Source organism: Choloepus didactylus, chromosome 21 (genome assembly GCF_015220235.1).
Source record: "Choloepus didactylus isolate mChoDid1 chromosome 21, mChoDid1.pri, whole genome shotgun sequence".
NCBI classification, from domain to species: domain Eukaryota; kingdom Metazoa; phylum Chordata; class Mammalia; order Pilosa; family Megalonychidae; genus Choloepus; species Choloepus didactylus.
Window position 1 is genome coordinate 23,737,608 of NC_051327.1, and position 21,712 is coordinate 23,759,319.

General features: G+C 51.3%; 1 protein-coding gene across 4 annotated transcripts in view; it reads right to left on the bottom strand.

Moving 5' to 3' along the window:
- Positions 1-2,630: 2,630 nt before the first annotated feature.
- The window catches only part of SDK1 (sidekick cell adhesion molecule 1), a 941,791-nt gene continuing 922,709 nt past the window's right edge, over positions 2,631-21,712 (bottom strand). For 3 of the 4 annotated variants that reach the window (XM_037813737.1, XM_037813739.1, XM_037813740.1), the window contains 2 exons: positions 18,786-18,915; positions 2,631-3,707 (listed from right to left, as the gene is read on the bottom strand). In XM_037813737.1, coding sequence (XP_037669665.1) covers positions 3,459-3,707; positions 18,786-18,915 — 379 coding nt within the window. In that variant the 3' untranslated portion in view covers positions 2,631-3,458. The remainder of the gene's footprint in view (positions 3,708-18,785; positions 18,916-21,712) is intronic. The other variant, XM_037813738.1, reaches the window with a different exon arrangement.

A 21,712-nucleotide genomic window follows, 5' to 3' on the forward strand; every position in this document is an offset into this window, starting at 1 on the left:
GAAGAAAATCACAAGAGCTTAAGGAACAAAACGCTGTTTTTATTAAAAATTGTACCTATAGCACCTCTCTATCTTCCTACAAGGTATTTTTTGTTTGTTTGTTTGTTTTGTTTTGTTTTCAATGAGATCTGTTTTCTGCAAAATTCCAAAAAACGCTGTTGGGAAAACTCCAGGACTGGCTGGAAGCAGGTGGGACAGGAGGTGCCCGGCTGCCAGCCCAGCTCGTGCACGTTCACGTCGTCCTGCTTTTGGGCTCGTCCGGGCTCAGGGTACCGGGCCGCACGGCCGCGCAGGCGCAGGGCTGGATTGCTTGTTGGGTGGACGACTACACTGTGTGCCAAGACTCTTTAAAACCTGAAAACCATGCTACGAGCCATTATGCAAAAACCATGCTTCATCCTAGGCGGGATCGTGTGCAAGTGTCAGAAGTTCACAGAATGCGTGTTGTCCTTCTGGCCGTGCGAACCGCCTGCTTGGTCCCCCCCATCGCTCGTGGTGGGGGACGGCCCTCCCTTGCCCCCCCCCAACATCTTCTTTTGCTACGACATTTAATAAAGACACCTTCAAAGGCTGAGGGAGAGAGACACTGACGGAAAGGCTGGGGTAGGAGAGGGCTCGGATGGGGCCAATTTATTCAGTGGGGGAGATGTGCGGTCGAGGAGGTGACCCCACAGCCAGTCCCCCCAGCTCACCTTCCCGGACACCTGTGCCCTGATGCCCCAGGTGGGGAAGGGGGTGTCCTGTGCAAACCCCGCTTGGCTGCTTAGCTGCACCCCCTTAGGGAAAGGGCAGCTCCTCTGTCGATAGACCCTTACGTGACCCCTCGGGGCTGCACTGGGGAACCCCAACTATCGCACAGCGTGACACCCCTGAATGGTGTGACTTTTGCACTACAGAAGAAGGTAAGAAGAAAGCATTTGTCTTGCCTTGGTTAGAGAAACTAGGCTTGTCCTTTTTTTCAGGACTGAGATTAAAATGCAATACCTGTTTTGCTCCGGTGCGATTAGTTTTTCTCCCTACGGATGACAGGTTAGGAAGTGATACTCGTCAGTGGTCACAGAGCTGTGGGAAACCCCTCTCTGCTCCTTCGGGGCAGGGTCTCTCTCTGGGGGCCAGTGTGGGCCCCCACTGGCGGGGTTTTGTGCAGATACCAATAGTCTGTCTGCAGCTGCGGGGCCAATGCAGCCTTGTACAATCCATACCAAGAAAAAGTTAACTAAAAACAGAGAGATTACAGGAAATATAATGAGCTTGTGGGGGAAAACTGCCATGTTGTTGTCACTAAAATCTGAAAGAAAAGACCAAATCTCAAACCCAGTCATCCCCAGACTCAAATGGCTCAAATACGTTCCCCAGGATTTAAAGCACCGTCCGCATGGCTTAGGAAAGCAAAGTGCACAGCTGGCCGAGTCTGTCCTGTTCTCTGCTTGTTGTGTGTCGTCCATGAATCTGATTTGTTCCGGTGCCATTTCCCGTCCACTCTGCCAGCTCTGGCCAGAGGGGAAGACAGGAAGGGCTCCATCCTCTGAGGCAGGCCCGTCCGGTGAGCTGCGGGTCATGATTCTCATGCAAACGGGTCGTGATTCTCATGCAAACGGTGGCTTCCGACAGAACATCTAGGATTTTTGGTTTAGAAGACTTCCTCCTCCACTCAGAAAAGGAAGGAAGGAAGGAAGGAAGGAAGGAAGGAGCAAGCAGAGGACAAAGAGAGGGAGGGAGGAAATGAAGGGAGGGAGGGAGAAAGAGAGAGAGAGAAAGGAAACTTTCCACACCCTCTAACTTTGGCAAAACTGAAAAGGGGTTTTCCCTCCAAACAAAATTCTCCGTGGTCTCCTGGGGCCACACCCAGCAACTCGGAATGTGCAGGATGGAGACAACCCACATCCCGCGCAGCCGATTGGGAAGGAAACACGGGCACCGCCACCGTCCCCCCGTGCCCCGGGGCTGTTGGCAGCGTCTCGCCTGCTTCGCGCTCCTGCTGCCACGGCTGGGCCCGGGCCTCGCTGAGAGCCGTGTGCGGGTGGCTGCACGCTCCGGGGACCTCCGGAGCTGGCCCTGGGCTGGGAGCCTGACCCCTGCAACTCAGCCGGCTCAGACACGAGTTGCCAAGATAGCCCGCTGGGCCGGAGGCTCACAGCTAAGGGTGGGCTCTGAGTGTTTCAAAGCAGTTCATGATATTTTCATTCAGCTAAGAAGTAAAACCAAGCTACGATGACAATAAAAGCAAAACAAAACCTTTCTAGGAAGCCCATGGAGGCTAACAGCTGGCCTCGGGTCAGCGGGCAACGGAGAGCACCGGCGTCAGGGAGCCCAGGGCAGCGGGCAGGAGAGAGCGAGCAAGAGGAAGCCGAGCCCAGAGGAAGGACCGGCCCAGGGAGAGCCCGTCTTGGGCACGCGGGTACTCGTGACCTCGGCTTTCAGAGCTGTTTGCTTTATTTGGAGACACTGTCGCTTTTTGTTGTTTCCGTGTACAAAGCTGAATGATTAATAAAAAGGCACCTGAAGACAGCAAAGACTCATTCATTTCATGTGACATATTTTAAGAAAAGATAAAAAGATTTAAAAAATACTCTAGTTAACAGTGCACACCTCTTACAGAACAAGCAATTCCAAAAATGCCGTCTTTTTTCCTTTCATTTAGCAGAGTTGGCAGTGTGCTGTGGGCTCACGTGAAGAAACTAGCTGGCCAAGGACCACGGTGGTGGCTTCCAGCCGTGGGCAGGCTCCTGTTCCCCAACCATCAGGTCTAAAGAAAACAAAGCCCTGGAGGTTTTCACCACTGGAATGACAGAGAACGCAACAGCTGCCTCCCAACGGGGACAAATGACCGAGACCCTTGAGTCATTTTGCCCTGATGCCTGGATCCTGAAAGCTGATTTCTCTCCTACAAACTGCTGAATGAGACTATTCTGGAAATGGGAGAAGTTGGTTCAAAAAGCACGGAGCCCAGATAAAACACTGGCTGCACAAACCCCAGGCTGAGCCATGAGCCAGACGACGTCACAAGACAGGTTGTCCTCCGGAAGAGGCGGCAGAAGAGAGAAAGGAGCTGGCCGGGAGGCAATCCCGAGATCTTGCTGAGCCCTCCCGCCCTTGCCACCCTCCGGCCCCCAGCGGAGAAACCTGGGACTGGGGAGGGAGGTGGGGCCGGTGTTTGAGACTCTCCCAAGTCACAGCGTGGCCAAGCTGTCGCACCGGTGAAAGACACCTTCTCTTAAAGAGCAAAGAAAACAAAGAAATCTGCTTCCTGCAGTGATGCTACAAAAAGCCATTAAAAAAACCTCTTGGATTGAAATCTATTACTCACAAGTGGTTAAAATCATCACTTAGCAGAATTTTCTTTTTCTCTGAAACAAAAACTTCAGCTCAGTTATCGGAGTTGATTGTCTTAAAAAAAATAGACGCATCCACGTCTGCACCGTCCTCCCCGGCGGAGCCCAGCGCTTGGCCCACGCCGCTCAGACGAAGGAGGAGAAGCCGGTGAGCGGAGTCCGGGCGCCGGGCTGCGGGCACGAGCGCTGCGTGGTGACCACCGTCGGGAAGCAGGCGCCGGCCTCCCCGGCCGCGCGCTCCTCGTACCCGTAGGGCCCGGGCACCTGGCCGCCCCGGGGCCGGCGCTTCCACGAGTTGTAGTAGGTGGGGTCGCTCAGGTAGTGGTTGACGAAGGAGCGCTTGGGCAGCTCGGCCTCGAAGTCGGAGTCGGTGGCCTGCGTGGGGGAGAGGGATGGTGAGAGCCGCGGGGACGGGGCAGCCGCTGGGCACACCGAGGCTGGGGCACGGCTGGGGGGGCACAGGGCCAGCGGACGCCCACCTGCCCCCAGGCCAGTCGCACTGAAAACAGACGGAAACCCAGCCCTGAGGCCCATGCCCCAGCCCCTCACCCTCATAAGCTGTCCCCGAGGTCTCCTGTCCACACCCTGTCCATCCTTTTACCGCAGAACACAGAAGGCCTGGGAAAAGCTCCGACTTGTCTCACCTGAGACAAAGGTGCAGCCGCTCCCAACCAGGTTGTGCGGCCACGAGAAGGGGTGACTCCCGCCTGCACCCCCTTCCAAACTGCCATCTGACACCCCAGGCCGAGCAGCCTCTTTGGGGCTATGGAGAAATGAAGCCCCTAAGTGGTCATTTCTAATATGCTCCCCCCACCCCAGCCCCCAGGTACTCCGAGACCTGAGCGCTCAGCAGGTGACTGGGGCAAGGCTGAGGGGCAGAGTGTGGCGATGTCCCACGGATGCTCCAAGGGGTCCCCTTGAGGATTTTTCCTTCTTATAAAATAAATCAGGAGCTTCCACAAAGAACATTTAGTTCACACATTTTCTAAGTTCATTGTCTTAAACCAAAACTCTATTGTGTTATCCTTCAGGTTGATTTTCAGTCACTGAGGGACAGGTGAAGGAGAGGGGCTGCTTGGAGTGCTCCCCAGGAGAGTGGGGGGCCTCCTGGTTTCCCCCCAGAAGTGCCGGCTGATCCCGGGCCCCGGCCTGTGTGTCCTGGGGCCTCCCTGAGCCCCCCCCATCTGCCTCTGACTTAAGGGAGGGCCGCTGGCCACTGCTGGGGAGGAGCCCACCTGGCTGGCCCAGGGCTGCCACGGGGATGGACACAGGTGTACCGTAAAAGAAAGCGGGTCCTGGCTGCTCCAGGGCTTACAGGAGGCCGTGGGCACCCCAGGGACTGGGTCTAGGAGCCCTGGTGAGCAGCCTTTACGTCCCAGGAGAGAACAGCGAGTCGTGCTGGGTAGGGCTCCTCAGTTCCCAGGCGCTCGGCCAGGGCAGCGGGAACCGGCGTCCGCTCCGCCATGAGGGCTGCCGTCCCCTCATCAGGCGGGCAGCGCTGCCTTCTGTCTCTCCCCACAGGGTGTCAGCAGGAGCCCGTGGGGTACAGTCCTCAGCACCCCAAATGCAGTCTCAGACTCACCAGGAAGCCCTGGAAAAACCCAGATCCCAGGGCCGTGGCTCCGGCCGCCTTGACTGTGTGGGTCTGGGGTCCGGCCCAGGAACGTGTACGGATCAGAGGCCCCCGGAGGATCCCGATCACACACGGGTGAGGCTGGGAGCTCCTGGTGCAGCGGGAAGTGCCGTGCGGCTGCCAGATGGGGAGGCCGAGGCCAGTTACAGCCCCACGGCCGGCGCCTGTGCCCGTCCAGAGTGTAAACACACTTGGAGGGAAAAGCTAAACGCAGTCACTCGCGCCCTCCAGAGACTGCGGTCAGGGGAGCAGGGGGAAGGGAAGGTGCCAGCTTTCCCTGACCTTTTGCGGAATCCACACAGAGATACATGGGAACCAAAGGGCCCCGCTGCCAGGAGGCCGGTCCCGAGGCCACGTCGTCCGATGTGGGAATGTGAAGAACCCCTGGCAGCACCCCCGGAGGTCCCGGCCGGGACGTGGGCATCTCGGCCACTTCCAGGCCGGGCAGAAATCCTCCCTAGCGTGGCAGGGCGGGGGCTCCGGGGAGGTTTTGGACACGGATGAGAAATCCGGATCCAACTGGAATATCTGTGAGAACGTGTCAATGAATCACAGATGTGGGACTTTACAGAACATTAAATGTAAACTGTTTCTTCTGATGATACCATAAACTGTCAGCAGCTGAATACATCTGTGGTTCCTCACTTTTTACTTAGTCAAAGCTCATATGAATGCAGAGCTAAAAAAAAAGTCTTCTGCTGCTTTCCAAGACGCTGTCCCTGTGGCCTGAGGATGACGGTCACTGTAACAGCAGTTCCTGTTTATCCACTTAACTACCAGATTAGCCCATGCGCCTAACTTCTGAAGTCTGCACAATGACCCCGAGACGTGGTTACCAGTACCCCTATTTTGTGGATGAAGAAATGAGGCTCAGAGAAGCCAGCCGTGCAGACCGGGAGAAGGGACAGAGCGGGCTCCGGGGTCCGTCCGACACCTGAGCCTCCCAACCCCGGAGAAGGGTTTGTTCCCGGGTGCCCGTGCCGCCTCTGCCGCCACCGAGCCAGTTCACGACCCCTACTCATAACCGCAAAATCCCAAATGCTCTGAACACCTAAAAAAAAATTTTTTTTTTTTGTAACTCACTTGGTGGCCTTCCTGCCCTGCCCTGGCCTAATTTGGCAGCTTCCCCTGATGTGAACTGCAGGGAGGCCCTTCTCAGGCTCCAGTTGGCCCTCTTAGCCTGAGGATTCTTACGTTCTGCTGCAGCAACATCCATGTGTTTGATGATGGAGTCCTGCCCCGGCCCCGCTGGGGATGCTGCATAGTCTGTGGCGCATTCCCAGACCTGGGAAAGGCTGAATTCTTCACCACAGCTGGCCTCGCGGGTTCCCGACACGAGCTCCCAGGCCTGTCTCTGTGGCCGCTGTTCAGGATTTATTCCTAGAGGCTCTGAGCTGGCTTACAGGGAAAAGCGCAGTGTAAACGAAGGGGGGAGGAAAGAGAACAAAGATCATCCGAAAGAAGCCAAGGGAATCTTTGTTATCAGCCCCTGAATTTGGTTCTAAATTTCCTGAAGCCGAGTGGGGAGGAGCACATGCTCAAGTGCACTGAAGGCATTGCTTTCTCAGGAGAGATTCTCGGAAAACTCTAAAGAGATGACAACGGTTCAGTTCCAGGTTTCATGAACTGGGGCTGGGGCTGGTTTATCACCTGAAGATCAAATGTGACTCTCTGGATTATATCCTCACCTGCTCCGGGGTCCTCCCTGCTCACCCTCCCTCCACGAGGGGTACTCTCATGGAAAAATGCCTTTCCCGCCACCGGCCCGGCCCGCTCACCCCTCAGAAACAGGCAGGCATGTGCCTTGGGCTGTGCCCAACGGATCCTCTCCCCAGGCCTCTCCACCCTGCATCTGGGGGGGAAGGGAAGGGTTCCTGGGTGTGGGAACCAGGCTGGGAGTTTGGCCACGGGTCCCGCGGAGTTCACGAGAATAGGACCATCATGAGGACAGAAGCAGAGACAAGTGACTACAAGGGGCTCCGTGGTTTGGGGAGGAGAAGCGAGAACCTACGTGAACCCCAGGGCAGATGCATGCCGGGCAGAGCTGGGCCATGGCTGTGCCGCCTCGCTCCTGCATCCCGGGGAAGCACAGGGTTACAAGGCCTTCCTCCTCCTGCTGCCCGTCCCGGTGACCGTGTCGATGACATTGTTATTTTTTAATGTGGATATATTTTAGTGGGTTAGAACTACTGACAAGAAGGAAACCCTGCAGGGCCTTTTGTTGTGTTTTTAGGTTCCTGTGTGGGACAAAGGAACAACGTGTTGGTTTCCCAGGAAACCACAGAAGGACAGCAGGATGGGGCATGAGCCTGGCTCCGGGAGTTTCTAAGGATGCACAGATAGCTGGCAGGCAGCTAATGGACATCCTCTCAGCAGTTTGGGTATTATACTGGCAAGATATGAGGCTCAGACATTATTAGGGGATTAATCAGGTACAAGGGGGTTGGTTGAAGTTGGTTGGAGCAGGAGGGATTTTGAAAACTGTTTCTTTGAATTTTGAAAACAGTTTTTAAAACATGCTTTGAAGAGTAGTGCTGGCGTAACTCTAAGTCATAGTGTTTGAAACGGTGGTGGGAGTGCTCGTCTCCAACAGAACTACAGAGAGCCACGGCAGGTGTGGGGCTGGGAGCACAGCGCGGGGCAGCCCCGGGGTGGGTTCCACGCACTGTGGGCCGGTTCCCAGAATGGTCCCTTTAGCACCAGGCCTGGAAATGGTCAACTTGCTTGACGAGGCAAGGACAGCATCACTGTTTTCTTAGTGAAATATTAGCTTCTCCAAAGAGCTCTTCTAGCCATAGGCTTTGTCTGGCTTCTGACTCCTTCCTCCTCAGAGCCCGGAAGAGGAGGGCGGCAGGGAGGGGGCGGGCGGGGTGGGGGGAGGAGAAGGGGGCGGGCAGGGAGTGGGGGAAGAGGGTGGGCAGAGGGGGTGGGAGCCTGCCCAGGTTGCTGGCTGGAGCCCCCTCACTTCTGCATCGGTGAGTGTCAAACCATTAACTTGACCTCAGGCTGAAGAATGAGACTCACTCTTTATCCCTTTGTATCTTGGTTTACAATGCATTTAAATCTATAAGCTGCCTCCAGTAGGAGGATAAACATCTTAAACATGACCACGGCTTATCTCTCAAAGGCCTCATCTATGGTTCTGTGACTCGATCCTGTTTCTGTACATTTGGGGCTAAGAGACCAGGCCAGAAGTCAATGCTACATTAGGAAACAAATGTCAGAACGTGACCCACATTTCATACTGGTCCCCTCAATTTCAGAATCATCCATCATGAATCGTGAATGCAAAAGGTACTTTCGGAACGGTGGTGCAAGAGCTCAGCGGACACTCTCCCCAGTGGAGCAGAGATCGAACTGGTAAAAATGAGTTTATAGTAGCCATTTAACATCTCTGGAAACGGTCCTAAGGGCATATAGCAAATGGAGAAACATTATTCCCGAAAAGCTACTAAAGCTCCGTGAGAACAGCAGGAGTCTGTGGCATTTAACCCCTTCCCTGCTCCCAGGCCCCAGGCCCCCCAGCTCAGAGTGACAGAAACTCTACTCTGAGCAGGTGTGGCCAAGGCAGGGCCCCCTCTGCCCCCAGCTCCCGGTCCGGCCTACGGTTCACCCCTGGGAGGAAGTCTGGCATCTCCCACCCTCACCCACTGCTCCACGTGCAGAAGCTTCGTTCCGGAAGGCCTGGCCAAGGGAACCAGGGCTGCCCTCCCCACCCGGCCCCGCTCAGAGGCAGAGGGCTATACCGGGTGTGGCACATCGGGAATACTGGGTCCCCGCTACCCCACCCAGCTCACTTCTAGGGAAGAAGGTGCACACTGGAAGGGACAATGGCAGATGACCAGGGGATACCCTCTCACCCCGGGACCCACGTGGACAGCAGGCGTGTCACTGCAGGAGAAGAAGGCTGCTGTCCTCACCCCCAGCTCCCGGGCAGCGACACAGGCTCTGCCCTAAGGAGGAGTCCAAGAACAAAGAGCTCCACCCTTCTGGCTGGGGGCACTGACGTATTTTACCTTTTAATTTTTGAGGGGAAGTTAATGCCTAAGCGCATTGTCAAAAACAACGGCGTTAGTAGGGTGAGCAGTTAGAGGAAGCTGGTAGTTCCATGACAGCAACGAGTGAAGCAACAGACCAGCTAGAAGTTTAAGAGAGAACCAAGGAAAGAGATGGTCAGAAGAGCGCTGTGGGTGTCGGAGCAAGCCTCAGACCGAGAACATCCTGGCTCTGCATTTGGATCCGACCACCGAGCAATTTATGCCCCAGGGCATCATGAAAAACCCTGGAGCCAGCCAGCAATGGAGGCTGACAGCGGGTGACACCGACAGAAGCAGGCCACCAGACGCTTACCAGGGAGATCAGGAAAAGGGACGTCTCAGGCAGCCTGGGTGAAGCCACAGGCACCCCTTGGTCATGGGGTGTGCACACCCCAGGCTGTCCCCCTACACTGCAGGGGGAAGAGATGTTCCTAAACCAGCCCAGCCATGTCACTAAACAAAAAACAAGCACATAAGCAAACAACAAGTCGGAGTTGCCACAATATATTATTTAAAACAACCTGTTTTAAACAAAAAGTATGAAACATGCAGTAAACAAACAAACAAAAAAGTGCAATCCATACACAGGAAAAAACTCAGCCTTTGAAGGGGCCCAAATGTTGTACTAAGCAGACAAAGACTTCAAAGACAGCTATTAGAATTAGGTTCAAAGAACTGAAGAAAAGCAGGTTTAAAGAGTTAAAGGAACTATGACGACAGTATTGCACCAAGTAGAGAATATCAATATAAATTATATAAAAGGAACATCAAGTGGAAGTTCTGGAGTTGAGAAATACAATAATCAAAATGAAAAATCCCCTTACGGGCTCGACAGCGGGCTTGAGCTGGCAGAAGAAAGCACTGGAGAACTTCTGGGTCGATAGGGATTACGCAACCCGAAGTACAAAAAGAAGGAAATGAAGAAGAATGAACTGAGCCTCTGAGAGATGCGAGGCAGCACTGAGTGCACCGGCGTGTGTATAACGGGAGCACAAGGAAAGGAGAGAAAGAAAGAAGCAAAACACTGGAAGTGATGGTGACGTGAAACTGCCCACATTTGATGAGAGGCGTGAACCTGCACACCGAGAAAGCTCGACACACGCACCCGGGAGAAATGCAAAGCGATCCGCACCGCAGCACATTATAGTCAAGATTGTGAAAGGCAAAACAGAGAGAAAATCTTTAAACCAGCAAGAGAAAGATGACTGATCACGTGCAAGGCAATCCCATAATATTAGCAGTTGACTTCTAATCAGAAAAGTTGGAGGGCAGGGGGCAGTGGGGACACGGTCAAAGCAAGGCAAGAGAACTGTCAACCAAGTATCCAGTGGTCCAGCAAAACCACTCTGAAAAATGAAGGCGAGATAAAAGACAGTCTCAGCTAAAAACTGAAAAGACAAATGCTGCTAGCAGACCTGCCTTACAAGACATGATAAAGGGGGACTGTCATGCTGAAAGCAAGTGACATCAGAGAGTAATTCAACCTACATAAAGAGGAGCACCAACAAAAGTGGTCATACAGATGATTGCAAAAGACAGTGTAATCGTATACTTTTCTCCTCTCTTCTCTTATCTGATTTAAATAGAAAATGTATAAAACGGTATGTATATAATTGTATCGCTGGGTTTATAATAAACAGAAATGTAATATATTTAACAATAACGGCACAAGGGAGGTAGCGGGTACAAAGCCACATGGGAGCAAAGAATGATGCCAGGTGGAAATGTGAAAGCTCAGGAAGGGACGAGGCGAGTCACACATGCTTCATAAGAAGGTTAATGGACAGACTCTATAAATACATACTTCCTCTGTTTTACTCTCTCACCTTCTTTAGAAGACATACAATTATATAAGTAATAATTATAAAATGTCTTGTTGGATTTGTAATACATATAAATGTCATATGTATAAGAAAGGGCAGGAGGGAATAGATTTGTAAAGAACATAAGTTTCTGTAAGCATCTTGACTTAAGTTACTGTAAATTTGAAGTGGATACTGATAAGGTAAGATGTATAATGTAAGCCCTAGAGCAACCACTAATAAAAATAACAAGATATACAGTAAAAGAAAAAAAAAACAGATTTAAAAAGTACACTGAAAAATATCTATTTAACAGAAGTCAACAATGGAAAAATAAGGGAATCAAGATATGAGACATAGAAAACAAACAGCAAAATGGCAGAGATAAATCCTACCTTATCAGTAATTAGATTGTGTGGATGTTTTAAACAGTATCATCAAAGGGCAGAATGAATTTAAAAAGCCACAATCCAACTATATGCTGTCTACAATAGACACATTTTGAATTTGAAGACACAAATACATTTACAGTAAGAGGATGGAAATGATATACTATGAAAACAGTAACCAAAAGAAAATGGAAGTTACTATACTAACGGCAGACAAAACAGATTTTAAGAAAAAAAAACAAAAACAAAAACAAAAACAGTTACTTGAGACAAAGAAGGACATGTTATAGTGATAAAAGGGTCAAATCATTCAGGAAGATAGAGTAATTAGAAGCATATGTTCACCTAACAAGAGCCTGAAAATACATGTAATGAAACCTGCAGAAGTGAAGGGAGAAATAGACATTTAAATGACAATAGTTGGACACTTTATACAATAAAGATGGAACAATTAAGTAGAACATCAACAAAATACAGAAAACTCAAACGACATTATAAACCAACTAAATCCAACAGACATGCACAGAACATCCCATCAGACAACAGCAGAATAACACATTCTTTTAAAATTCATATGGAATATTTTCCAGGATAGATAGATCTCATGCTAGGACATAAAACGAATTTCAATAAATTTAAGGGGACTGAAAACATACAAATTATATTCTCTAATTATAATGGAAAAAAATTAAAAATCAGTGACAGAGGAAATTTGGGAACTTCAGAAATATGAGGAAATTGAAAACCTTAACCAAGGTGTCAATGAAGAAATCACAAAGGAAATTAGAAAATACTTTGAGATGAGTGAAAGCAAAAATGCAACATGCTGAAACTTGTGGGATGCAGTTAATGCAGTGCTCAGAGGGAAATTTATAACTATAAATGCCTATATTCAAAAAGAAAGATCTCAAGTCAATAGCCTAAACTTTCAACTTAAGAAACTGGAAAAAGGAGAACAAATCCTAGTCCAAAGATATCAGAAAGAAGGTAATAGTAAAAATTAGAGTAGAAATAAGTGAAGTAGAGGGAAAATAAACAAAACCAAATGTTGGGTCTTTGAAAAGATCAACAAAATGAAGAAACCTTTAAGCTAGATTGACCAAGAACAAAAAAAGGGAGAAGACTCAAATTATTAAAATCAGAAATGAGTTAGGGGATATCATTACTGATGTTATAGAATTAAAAAGGATTATAAGGGAATTCTACAAGGAACTGTATCTTAAGAAATAAGTTAATTTAGATGAAATGGACAAATTCCTAGGAACACACAATTAGCAAAAATGCCTCAAGAAATCTGAATAGATCTATGACAAGCAAAAAAAAGACTGAATTAGTAATGAACAACTTCCCAGAAAGAAAAGCCAGCACCAGGTGGTTTCACTGGTAAATTACATCACACATTTAGAGAATAATTAACACGAATCTTTCACAAACTCTTCAGAAAGTAGAAGGAAAACCTCCCAACTCACTCTACAAATCCAGTATTGCCCTGCTACCAAAACCAAACACTCACAAGTAAAGGAAACTGCAGAACAATATACCTTTTAAATATAAATACAAAAATCCTTTACAAAATGCTCACACACCCAACCCGGCAACATACGACCAACTAGAATTTATCCCAAGGAATCTACTAGAAAAAAAGGATCAGAATGAATAGACGAGTTCAGCAAAGGCTCAGGACATTAGATCAACATACAAAAATCAATCGTCTTCTTATACACTAACAATGAACAATGTGAAAATGAAGTTAATTAAACAATTTCAGAAAAATTTAAAAAAAAGAATAAAAATACTTAGGTACAGATTAAATAAAAACGTGCAAGCGTTGTGCACTGAAAACGATAAAACATTTTGACAGATATTAAAGAAGATCTAAATGATTGGAAAGACATCCCTTGTTCATGCATTGGAAGATTTAATACTATCAAGAGGGCAACACTCCCCAAAGTGATCTATTAATTCAGTGCGATCCCTAGCAAAATTCCAGCAGTGTTTGTTGCAGTAATTTAAAGACTGATCATAAAATTCACATGGAAATGCAAGGGACCTAGTCCAAACAAAAAAATCTCGAAAAAGAACAAAATTGGAGAACTCACACTTCCTGATTTCAAAACTTACTACAAAGATACTGTAATCAAGGCAGTGTGGTATTGGCATAAGCCTAGACAAATAGATGAACAGTATAGAATTCAGGGCCCAAAAATAAGCTATTAAATTTGTTAATTGATTTTTGATAAGTGTGGTGACAAGACAATTAAAATGGGGGAAAGAATAGTCTTGTCAACAAATGGTGTGGGGTACATATCTAAAGAGTGAAGTGGAACCTCACCTCACATCAGACACGAAAATGGACTCAAAATGGATCACAGACCTAAACGTGAGAGCTAGAGATATGAAACTCTTAAAAGAAAACACAGGAGTCAATCTTTGTGATCTTGAGTAAGCAATGTTTTCTTAGATACATCAACAAAAGCACACATGACAAAAGAAAAAACAGATAAATTGGACTACATCAAATTACAGCCTCTGTACTTGCAATGACACCATGAAGAAAATAAAACGGCAATGGAAATTGCATGGTGTGTGAATATCTCAATAAAACTGCAGTAAAAAAAGGAAATGGGAGAAAATATTTGGAAACCATATATTTGATAAGGGACTTTATCTAGAATATATAAAGGATTATTACAATTCAATAATAAAAAGACAACCCAATTAAAAATAAGAAAAGGGTCTGAATAGATACACCGCCAAAGAAAATATACAAATGGCCAATAAACATATGAAAGTTGTTCAGTACCATTAGTTATTAGGCAATTAAACATTAAAAAAGACAGACAATAATGAGTGGATGTCGAGAAAGTGGAGCCCTTGTAGTTGCTGGTGGGAACGTAAAATGGTGTAACTGCCTTGGAAGAGAATACGGCGGCTTCTCCTAACGCTAAATACGGAGTTGCCATATGAGCCAGCAATTCTACTCCCAGGAGACATGTCTAGAGAATGAAAAACAAACATACACGAAAACTCCTACATGGTTGTTCACAGCAGAATTATTCATAAGAGCCAAAAAAGCGGAAACCACCAGGCACAGGACGCGCTGACGCGGCCGGCCTGGGACGCCGTCCCCAGAGGGGCTGGCCCGCCGGTGGGCCCTCGGCTGCCGTCTGGGAACTCGGATATTGGGAGGTTCCCACCGTTTGCTAACTAACAGGGTGGCTCACTGGGCCTAAATTTTTTGCACAAACTATGTGGTTCATGCCAGACATCTGCTTTCCTTCTGGGATTCGGGCATTTTGGCCTGGGCCAGGCAGAGGGTTTCTATGTCACCAGCCCCCAATAAAACTCTTGGGTGCTGGGTCCCTCATGAGCTTTTCTGATGGCCAAGAATTCACACGTGTTGTCACAGCTCGTGACACCCCTGGAAGAGGATGCTCGGAAGCTTCTGTCTGGCTTCCCCCAGCCTCTGCTCCGCGCCCCATTCGCTTTGTTGATTTTGCTTTGTATTCTCTGACTCTAATAAAACTTGGTCATGAGTACAACTAGATGCCAAGTCCTGTGAGTCCTTCTAGCATATCGCTGAATCTGGGAGCTGCATTGGGGGCTCCCAACACAAACCTACATGTCCATCAACTGAAGAAGAGAGAAATAAAATGTGGCCTATCCATAAAATGGAATAGTATTCAGTCATAAAGAGAAGAGAAGTTCTGATACGTGCTACGTGGATGAACACTGAAAACATTAATGCTGAGTGAAAGAAGAGAGACAAAAAAACCCACAAATTACTTGATCCCTTTATGTGAAACGTCCAGAAGAGGCAAATCAAAGAGGCCGAGAGTAAAGCAGCGGCTGCCAGGGCTGGAGAGGGGTAGGAGGGGAGCAGGGAGTGACTGTGAATGGGTATGAGAGTTTTATGTGGGGTGATGTAAATGTTCTAAAATTGATTATGGTGGTGGTTGCCCAGCTCTGTGAATATACTAAAAAATCACTGAATTGCACATTTCGAATGGGTGAGTTGTATGGTATGTGAATTTTATCTCAACAAAGTCGATTAACCAAAAAGTGGTCTAAACTGAACTTTGCCATCTGAGCTGGCACTGCCCGCTGTTGGATTGCATGAATATTTAGTGCCTATGAATCTCCCAAATTCGTAAGCTCCAAAGTCAGGATGTGGCAAGATAACAGAGCCAAGAACTCTGGCAAGAAGAAGGGGTACACTTTAGCCCACCCCGAGAACCTAGAGAACAGGGGCAGTCCAGGTCCAGGATCCTCAGCCCGGGCCCCGGAGCCTTGCAGCGAGGGGCCTGGGAAAGGCCCAAGGGGTCTCGGTGAACGTCTGCCCACATGTGGGGGGAGCAGCCACAGCTGTCATCAGACCCCCGAGGGGGCCCAGGACCGAAACGGGTTAGGAGCCCCCAGGCGCCTGCGTGGGAATTATGAAAAGGAGTCCCCTCCCCCAGGGCCTGCCAGGGCGGGGCGCAGGCCGGCTCTCAGGCCCCCGCACACCTGAACTTGGGCTACAACGACAGCCCCCAGTAGCCGGTCTGGGCGAAAAGGTGGGGCTTGGAGCCACGGCCTCAGGTGCAGTCCCGGGAGCCTTGCAAACGCTTCACGCCTCGGCCTCCTCGTCTGCTCGGTGAGGCGCTCAGCAAACTCCCTGCAGGACCTGGGGCGGCGCCGAGTTCCACCTCCTCTGCCCCCTCGCTTCCTCCTTCCTCCTTCCCTCTCCCCAGTGCTCCCCCCCATGGGTATGTACGCATGTATCTATACATGTGCACGTGTGCTTGTCTACAGGTTTGTGTAAACATATGTGTGTGTGTATATGTCCGTGTACACATGTATGTGCATGCATATGTCTGTGCATATATGTACGTGTGTATTTGTGTATACAGGCATGCATATGTATAGGTGTATGTGTGCATATGTGGATGTAGGTAGATGCATATGCATGTGTACATGCATGTGTGCATATATGCATGCATCTGTGCATATGTGTGAATATATGTACATGCATATGCATGTGCGCACATACGTGTATGTGTTCGTGTGTGCATGCAAATGCGTATATGCATATGCATGCACGCATGTGTACAGGTGCATGCATATACACGTATATATGCGTGTGTATGTGAATGCATGTCTATGCATGTGCATGCATGTGTGCATGTGTGTGCATATACATGCACGTGTTCATGTGTGTGTGCAAATGTGTGTATGCATATGCATGCATGTGTACATGTGCGTGCATACACATGTATATGTTTGTGTGTGTGTGTGAATGCATGTCTATGCATGTGCATGCGTGCGTGCATGTGTGCATATACATGCACGTGTTCATGTGTGTCTATGAATGTGTATATGTACCTAGCTCTGTGCCAGGCACATTTAATAATCCTCCATAAAGTCAACTGAATTTGAATCTCAAAACTCTCTGCACTTGCGAGGAGGAAAAGCCTTGACGGCTCCCCGAACCCCTTCTGAGAGTGCTCTTAAGGGCGAGCACTTTGGCATTCATGAGTCCAAGCCTGGCTGTCCTAGGACATGGCCACTGGCACCCGGAGGTGGGCTGGAGTGGGGGTGGTTGTAGGGTGCTCAAGCTGAGCTCTAGAGACACAAGATCTGGGTCTGCCGCCGGCTTCCCACCTCCCGCTGGCAGCCTGAGCCCCAGGCTCTCTCCCCACCAAGCTGCCTCCCAGGGTGGGCTGGGAGCTGAAGTCCTGGGCATCCCTGCAGCCGTCCCCGGACTGGTCCACAGAAGGTTCTGGGCCCCCCACGGCAGTCAATGCTCAATGCGTGCTCACCGCTGATGGCCCAGCCTGCCGAGCTGGGACCCGGGGCCGGCCGCGTTACTCATGACGGCTGCCCGCTCTCCCCAAGGCAGCCCAGGCGCCCGACTGACCCAGCAAGTCCCAGCGTGAAAGCGGCCACGACCTTCCCAACGTGGCGTGCTCAGCACAAGCTGCTAGAAGGCGGCTACACTTCCTCATCACGAAGAGCAGGTCAGCTCTGGCAGGATTTCACTCGCCGACCCCTTGACTTCAGACAAATGTACCTTTCCGGACGTGGCCTGTGCTGCTGGAGTCGTTGCTCAGCCCAGGGCCACGGCACAGGCCGCGGAGCCCGTGTCCGCAGAAGAAGAGCAGGCCAGGGAAAGCCACCCAGCGCCCGGCCCCCTGGGAGTCCACACACAAACCACAACTCAGAAGAGGCCGTTTTATTGAGCCTCAGGGCTCAATAAGGGCAGAATTCAGGGCAAAATGAAGGTGAGATTTACTTTAGATTAAATATTGATTCAGAGCATGAACGCCAAGAGGTGGGCCAGGCCAGCTGACAGCAGACAGCCTGGTGGCCTCGGACCCCTTCAGGCTCAGCGTGTCTGAAATAAAGACCTTTGGAGCTGGAGGGACGGTGCGGGGCACCGCGGCCCCTGCCAGTTTTGCTGATGAGGGCAAAGCCCTGGAGCCAGGATGCCCCTGGGGAGAGGCAACCTCCCAGGAAAGCGCCCCCTCCGCTGACCCCCCCAAGGCCATCTCCTGTGCAGATGGAAATACACGGGACCTGGTCTTTCCAGAACAATCCCAAAGAAGAGAAAGAAAACTGGAGAACCGCCACCCCCCTCGCGCCTGCTCCCGGCTCTCAGGGCCTTGAGCTTGAGACACGCTCGGCAGCTGGTGACCACGGGGCCGCCCTGCACCGCCCAGGCTATGTACAGGTCACGCAGGCCCAGGGGCCCTGGGGTCACGGCCCCCCTCTGGGACGTGGTCTTCCCGGCCCAGCTGCTCAGAGAGGATGGGGCCGTGTGGGGTTGGAGCTCCCTGTGAATGTGCTAATCACACGGAGTGGCCGCGCACGTTCCCTTCTCCAGGAAGCGGGACCAGGAAGCTCCTTCGGCAGAACTGTGGGGCTGACGGGAGGGGAAGCAGGTGCCCAGGGGTCGTCGGCGAAACCCCCATCCTGGGGGAAACGGTTTCCCCATTTTGATCAGCCCTACTGGCTCGTGAATCCAAACCACTGCCACTCTAACTGGGGTCCAGAGACCACCAGATTTTACGGGAACCTTCAGAAGACACTATGTTTATCTCTGACAGCCAACAGGAAGGAGAACGGGCTCCCGGATCAGGGATCCACTTCGGCTGGCTACTCGCCCCTAAGAGCTGGCCTAGTACGAATCGCCGTCAAGACTAAACGGAAGGAGTCGGAAACGGCAGGCCGCACACGCAGAGCCTGGGTGGGCCCTACCGACCCCAGCACCCGCTGTGCAGGGTGCCCCCCGCTGATGCCTGCCCCCTCCTTTGCTTGCTCTAGCTCCTCGGCGCTGGGGAACGCGTGTGACAGGCGGCACCCACGCTTTTTAGTCAGTCCTGGAGCCCCGTCCTGCTCAAGGCTGCCCCAGGGGGCAGAGGGTCCGCACCGGCTCTCGCCTTCTTCTCCCCGACTGTAAAATGGAGCCTTTAACCATCGGCTCTGCCTCCCTAACGCGGTCACCGTGAGACCCCGGCGAGACACGGCGTGTGGCACCTGAGAAAGCAGCCGGCTCATCACGAACGTAAGGGGTGACCGTCACCGCCCAGGGGAAAGCGGGGGGCGCTCACCTCGGACTCGGATGCGTCTGTGGCCTTCTCCTTGAGAGCCACGCTCTCGGTCAGCACGGCCCCGTTGTACTTGCTGCAGATGTCCTCGTCCGAGTAGTGCAGGCCTCCTGGGCTGGGCCGAGGCGGGGACCTGGGATGGAGAGAGGGGTGCAGCTTGTTACCCTGATTCAGGGCAGCTTGGGGCAAGAGAGACCCTCCCTCCGAGGCCTCCAACCTGCCGTCCGGTCTCTGTCGTGTCTGAGTAAAGGGAAACCCACAGCCTTTGGTGCTGCTTTGGCAACTGAGCATTGGCTACCAGGTGAGCCCACCAACCACCATTACGGGGGGTCTGTGAGGGGCTGTGAAGGGCCTGGGAGGCCCCGGGGTGTGTGGGCCGGGTTCTGCCCCATGCAGGGGCCAGTGGGACACGGAAGGAGAACGAGCACTGAGAGGTCGGAGCCTGGGAGGCTCAGGGTGGTTGGAGCTCTGGGGGTGGGGCAGGGGGGGTGGGCAGCAGATATGGACAGAAGGGGAGGGCAGGGCTCCGGAGGAAGGGCCGAATCCGCTAAGCTAAGGAGTTTGGATCATATCCTGTCTCCACCTTCTCTGCTGGTGGCACAGAAACCGGGGCTGGGCTGGCGCCGGGAGGCCACTGAGGCAGTGACCCTCGTGGAGGGCGGCATTCTAGGACTGTATTCACGCTCACCACCCCCGGGATGCAGGCCCTAGGTTAGCACCCCCTTTAGAGAGTGGGCGGACCCAGCGACTTGCTTCTGAGCAGCAGAAACATGGAAAGGTGCTGGGGTGTTGCATCCACAATTACGTGATGTTGTGTAAAGACTCCGTCACAGCAGACGGGAGGCAGAGCCGCTCCCCCCAGCCTTGCAGAAGCAGAAAGCCCTGGTGCGGGCTCCTAAGGAGAGGGCCCCATGGAGGGAACTGTGGGCATCTCTCGGACCTGAGGGGCCCCCCACCAGCAGCCAGTAAAGAGCCAGTACCCGCAAGAAGAGACTCCTTCCACCAACCGGAACAAGCTTGGGAGTGAATTCTCTTCCCCGGCTGAGCCTCCAGATGAGAGCACAGCCCAGCCTGCAGCCCAGAGAGCCTGAGAGGAGCCCCAGCTTGGCTGCACCAGGATGCAGCCTGGAGAGCCCCAAGCACAAAATTGCTTAATGTTAAAATTGGACAGGACTTACTGCTTTTTATTCCCTTTTTAAGTATGTGCAATGATCCATCACTGAGTGGCCTGAGGTCAGCTGGAAAAGGCAGTTTGTCCTGCTGTCTGTCCAAAGGGCTCTCCCCCCTGCCCAGGCCTCCTGGCCTCCTCCCAGCACAAGCCTCAGGCTGTGGGGAGTTCCAAGCCTGGGCGGGGGCTGCAGACCAAGCAGGGAGCAGCCATTGCCCAGAAAACCAGGGGTGAGACAAGGACTCTGCAGGAAAGACACACTCCGAGGAGCCCGTGGTCCTGCGGGGAAGGCACTGCCTCCCACAGAGGTCCGCTAGGCCTCAGTTTCCCCTCAGGAAAGGCCAAGAGAAAGCCAAGGGTCTTTTGTGCCACATCAAAGATAACTTATTTTAGGAAAGACGCCATTTGTCATTGAACCATTTGGATAAATCTTTTTATTCTAAGGCACTAACGTGGTGACAGACCCATGAAAGTGAAGCCAAAACACATGCGTTAGAGAGAAAGAAATCAACCATATGCTGACACCAGAGGAACTTTAAAGATGGTGCCAGGGGACCCAGAATTCCACAGGCCCTGCCCCGTTCCAAGGCCTCAGGCCCTCCTTGGGGGTCCAGACAAACATTTGGATCCCTCTGCCCCCCGACTTCAATCACGTTTGGGGTCCTGTTGCTGGGTCGGAAAAGGTGACGGCTTATTTAAAAATCTGAGGAGAGGGTCAAGTTTACTTCTAGTCTTGATTTTATTTTGTCCTTAGCTTTCAGCAGGTTCAGAATAGTTTGCTCTTGGCTATGTCAGAAAATTCAGGACTTTAAACTAAACCAGCTGACATGGAAAGACAAATCAAACCAAAGGAGCCGTGTTTTCCAAGGAAAATATGCTCTTGAAGAGCAGCTCAGCTGAGAACTTCCAACCACGTCAGAACCTCCGGAAGTCGTGACGTTTGTTCACAGCAGCTGACCAAGAGCCCAGACAGAGAGCTGTTCTGAAGATGGCAAGAGACTGATGCTTATAAATGCTACCCACCCCTGCCCGCCTCTGATGGCCCCACATGGGCCCTGCCCACTCCTTCCCACCTCCAATGGCCCCAGAGGACTCACAGGTGCCACCGGCTCATGAGGTCCTGGGGTCCCAGAGCAGGCAGGCTCTTTGGAGGGCTTGTCTTCTCCGCTCCTTCCCCAGCCCTGTGTGCACCTGCTCTACCACCTCCTGGGCCTCCTCCGCCTGGAGCTCTTCTTTAGAAAGGTCTGTCCTAACTTGTGCCAAATCCACTCCCTATAAACCTTGTAACTGTCTACCCGAGGTTTTGTCCCCCAAGGGCTGCACCCAAACTCTGATTCTGCTGACCCAGGACGGCCATGTTTTCCCACAATGGGGAAACCTCTGTGTGTGCCGAGACCCTCTAACTTGACCAGGTAATTTTTTCTAGGGAGCGGATGGACGTTGGCCTGGACTACTGTCTGTTCTTAGACTAGGTACTACAAGGATGAGTCTCTTCTCAGAAGATAGACAAGATATTTGCAGCAAGGGAGCAGAACATGTAATATCTTAATGTTCTCTGTGACAAGGCCCTCTTTGTCTTGGAGCTATGTGTGATTGTTTTCTCAGGTTTCTACTGTGCAGGAGAAGAAACGTGCCTCTTGGAGGCCAAAGGAAGTGACAACGATGAGGCCAAATGTCATCACGAGCAATAGTTTTGACTTTCTGCCCCAAGGAAAACCATAGAGGGGGTTGGAGGCTCCGGGGTTCTGGACTGACTCCCTGG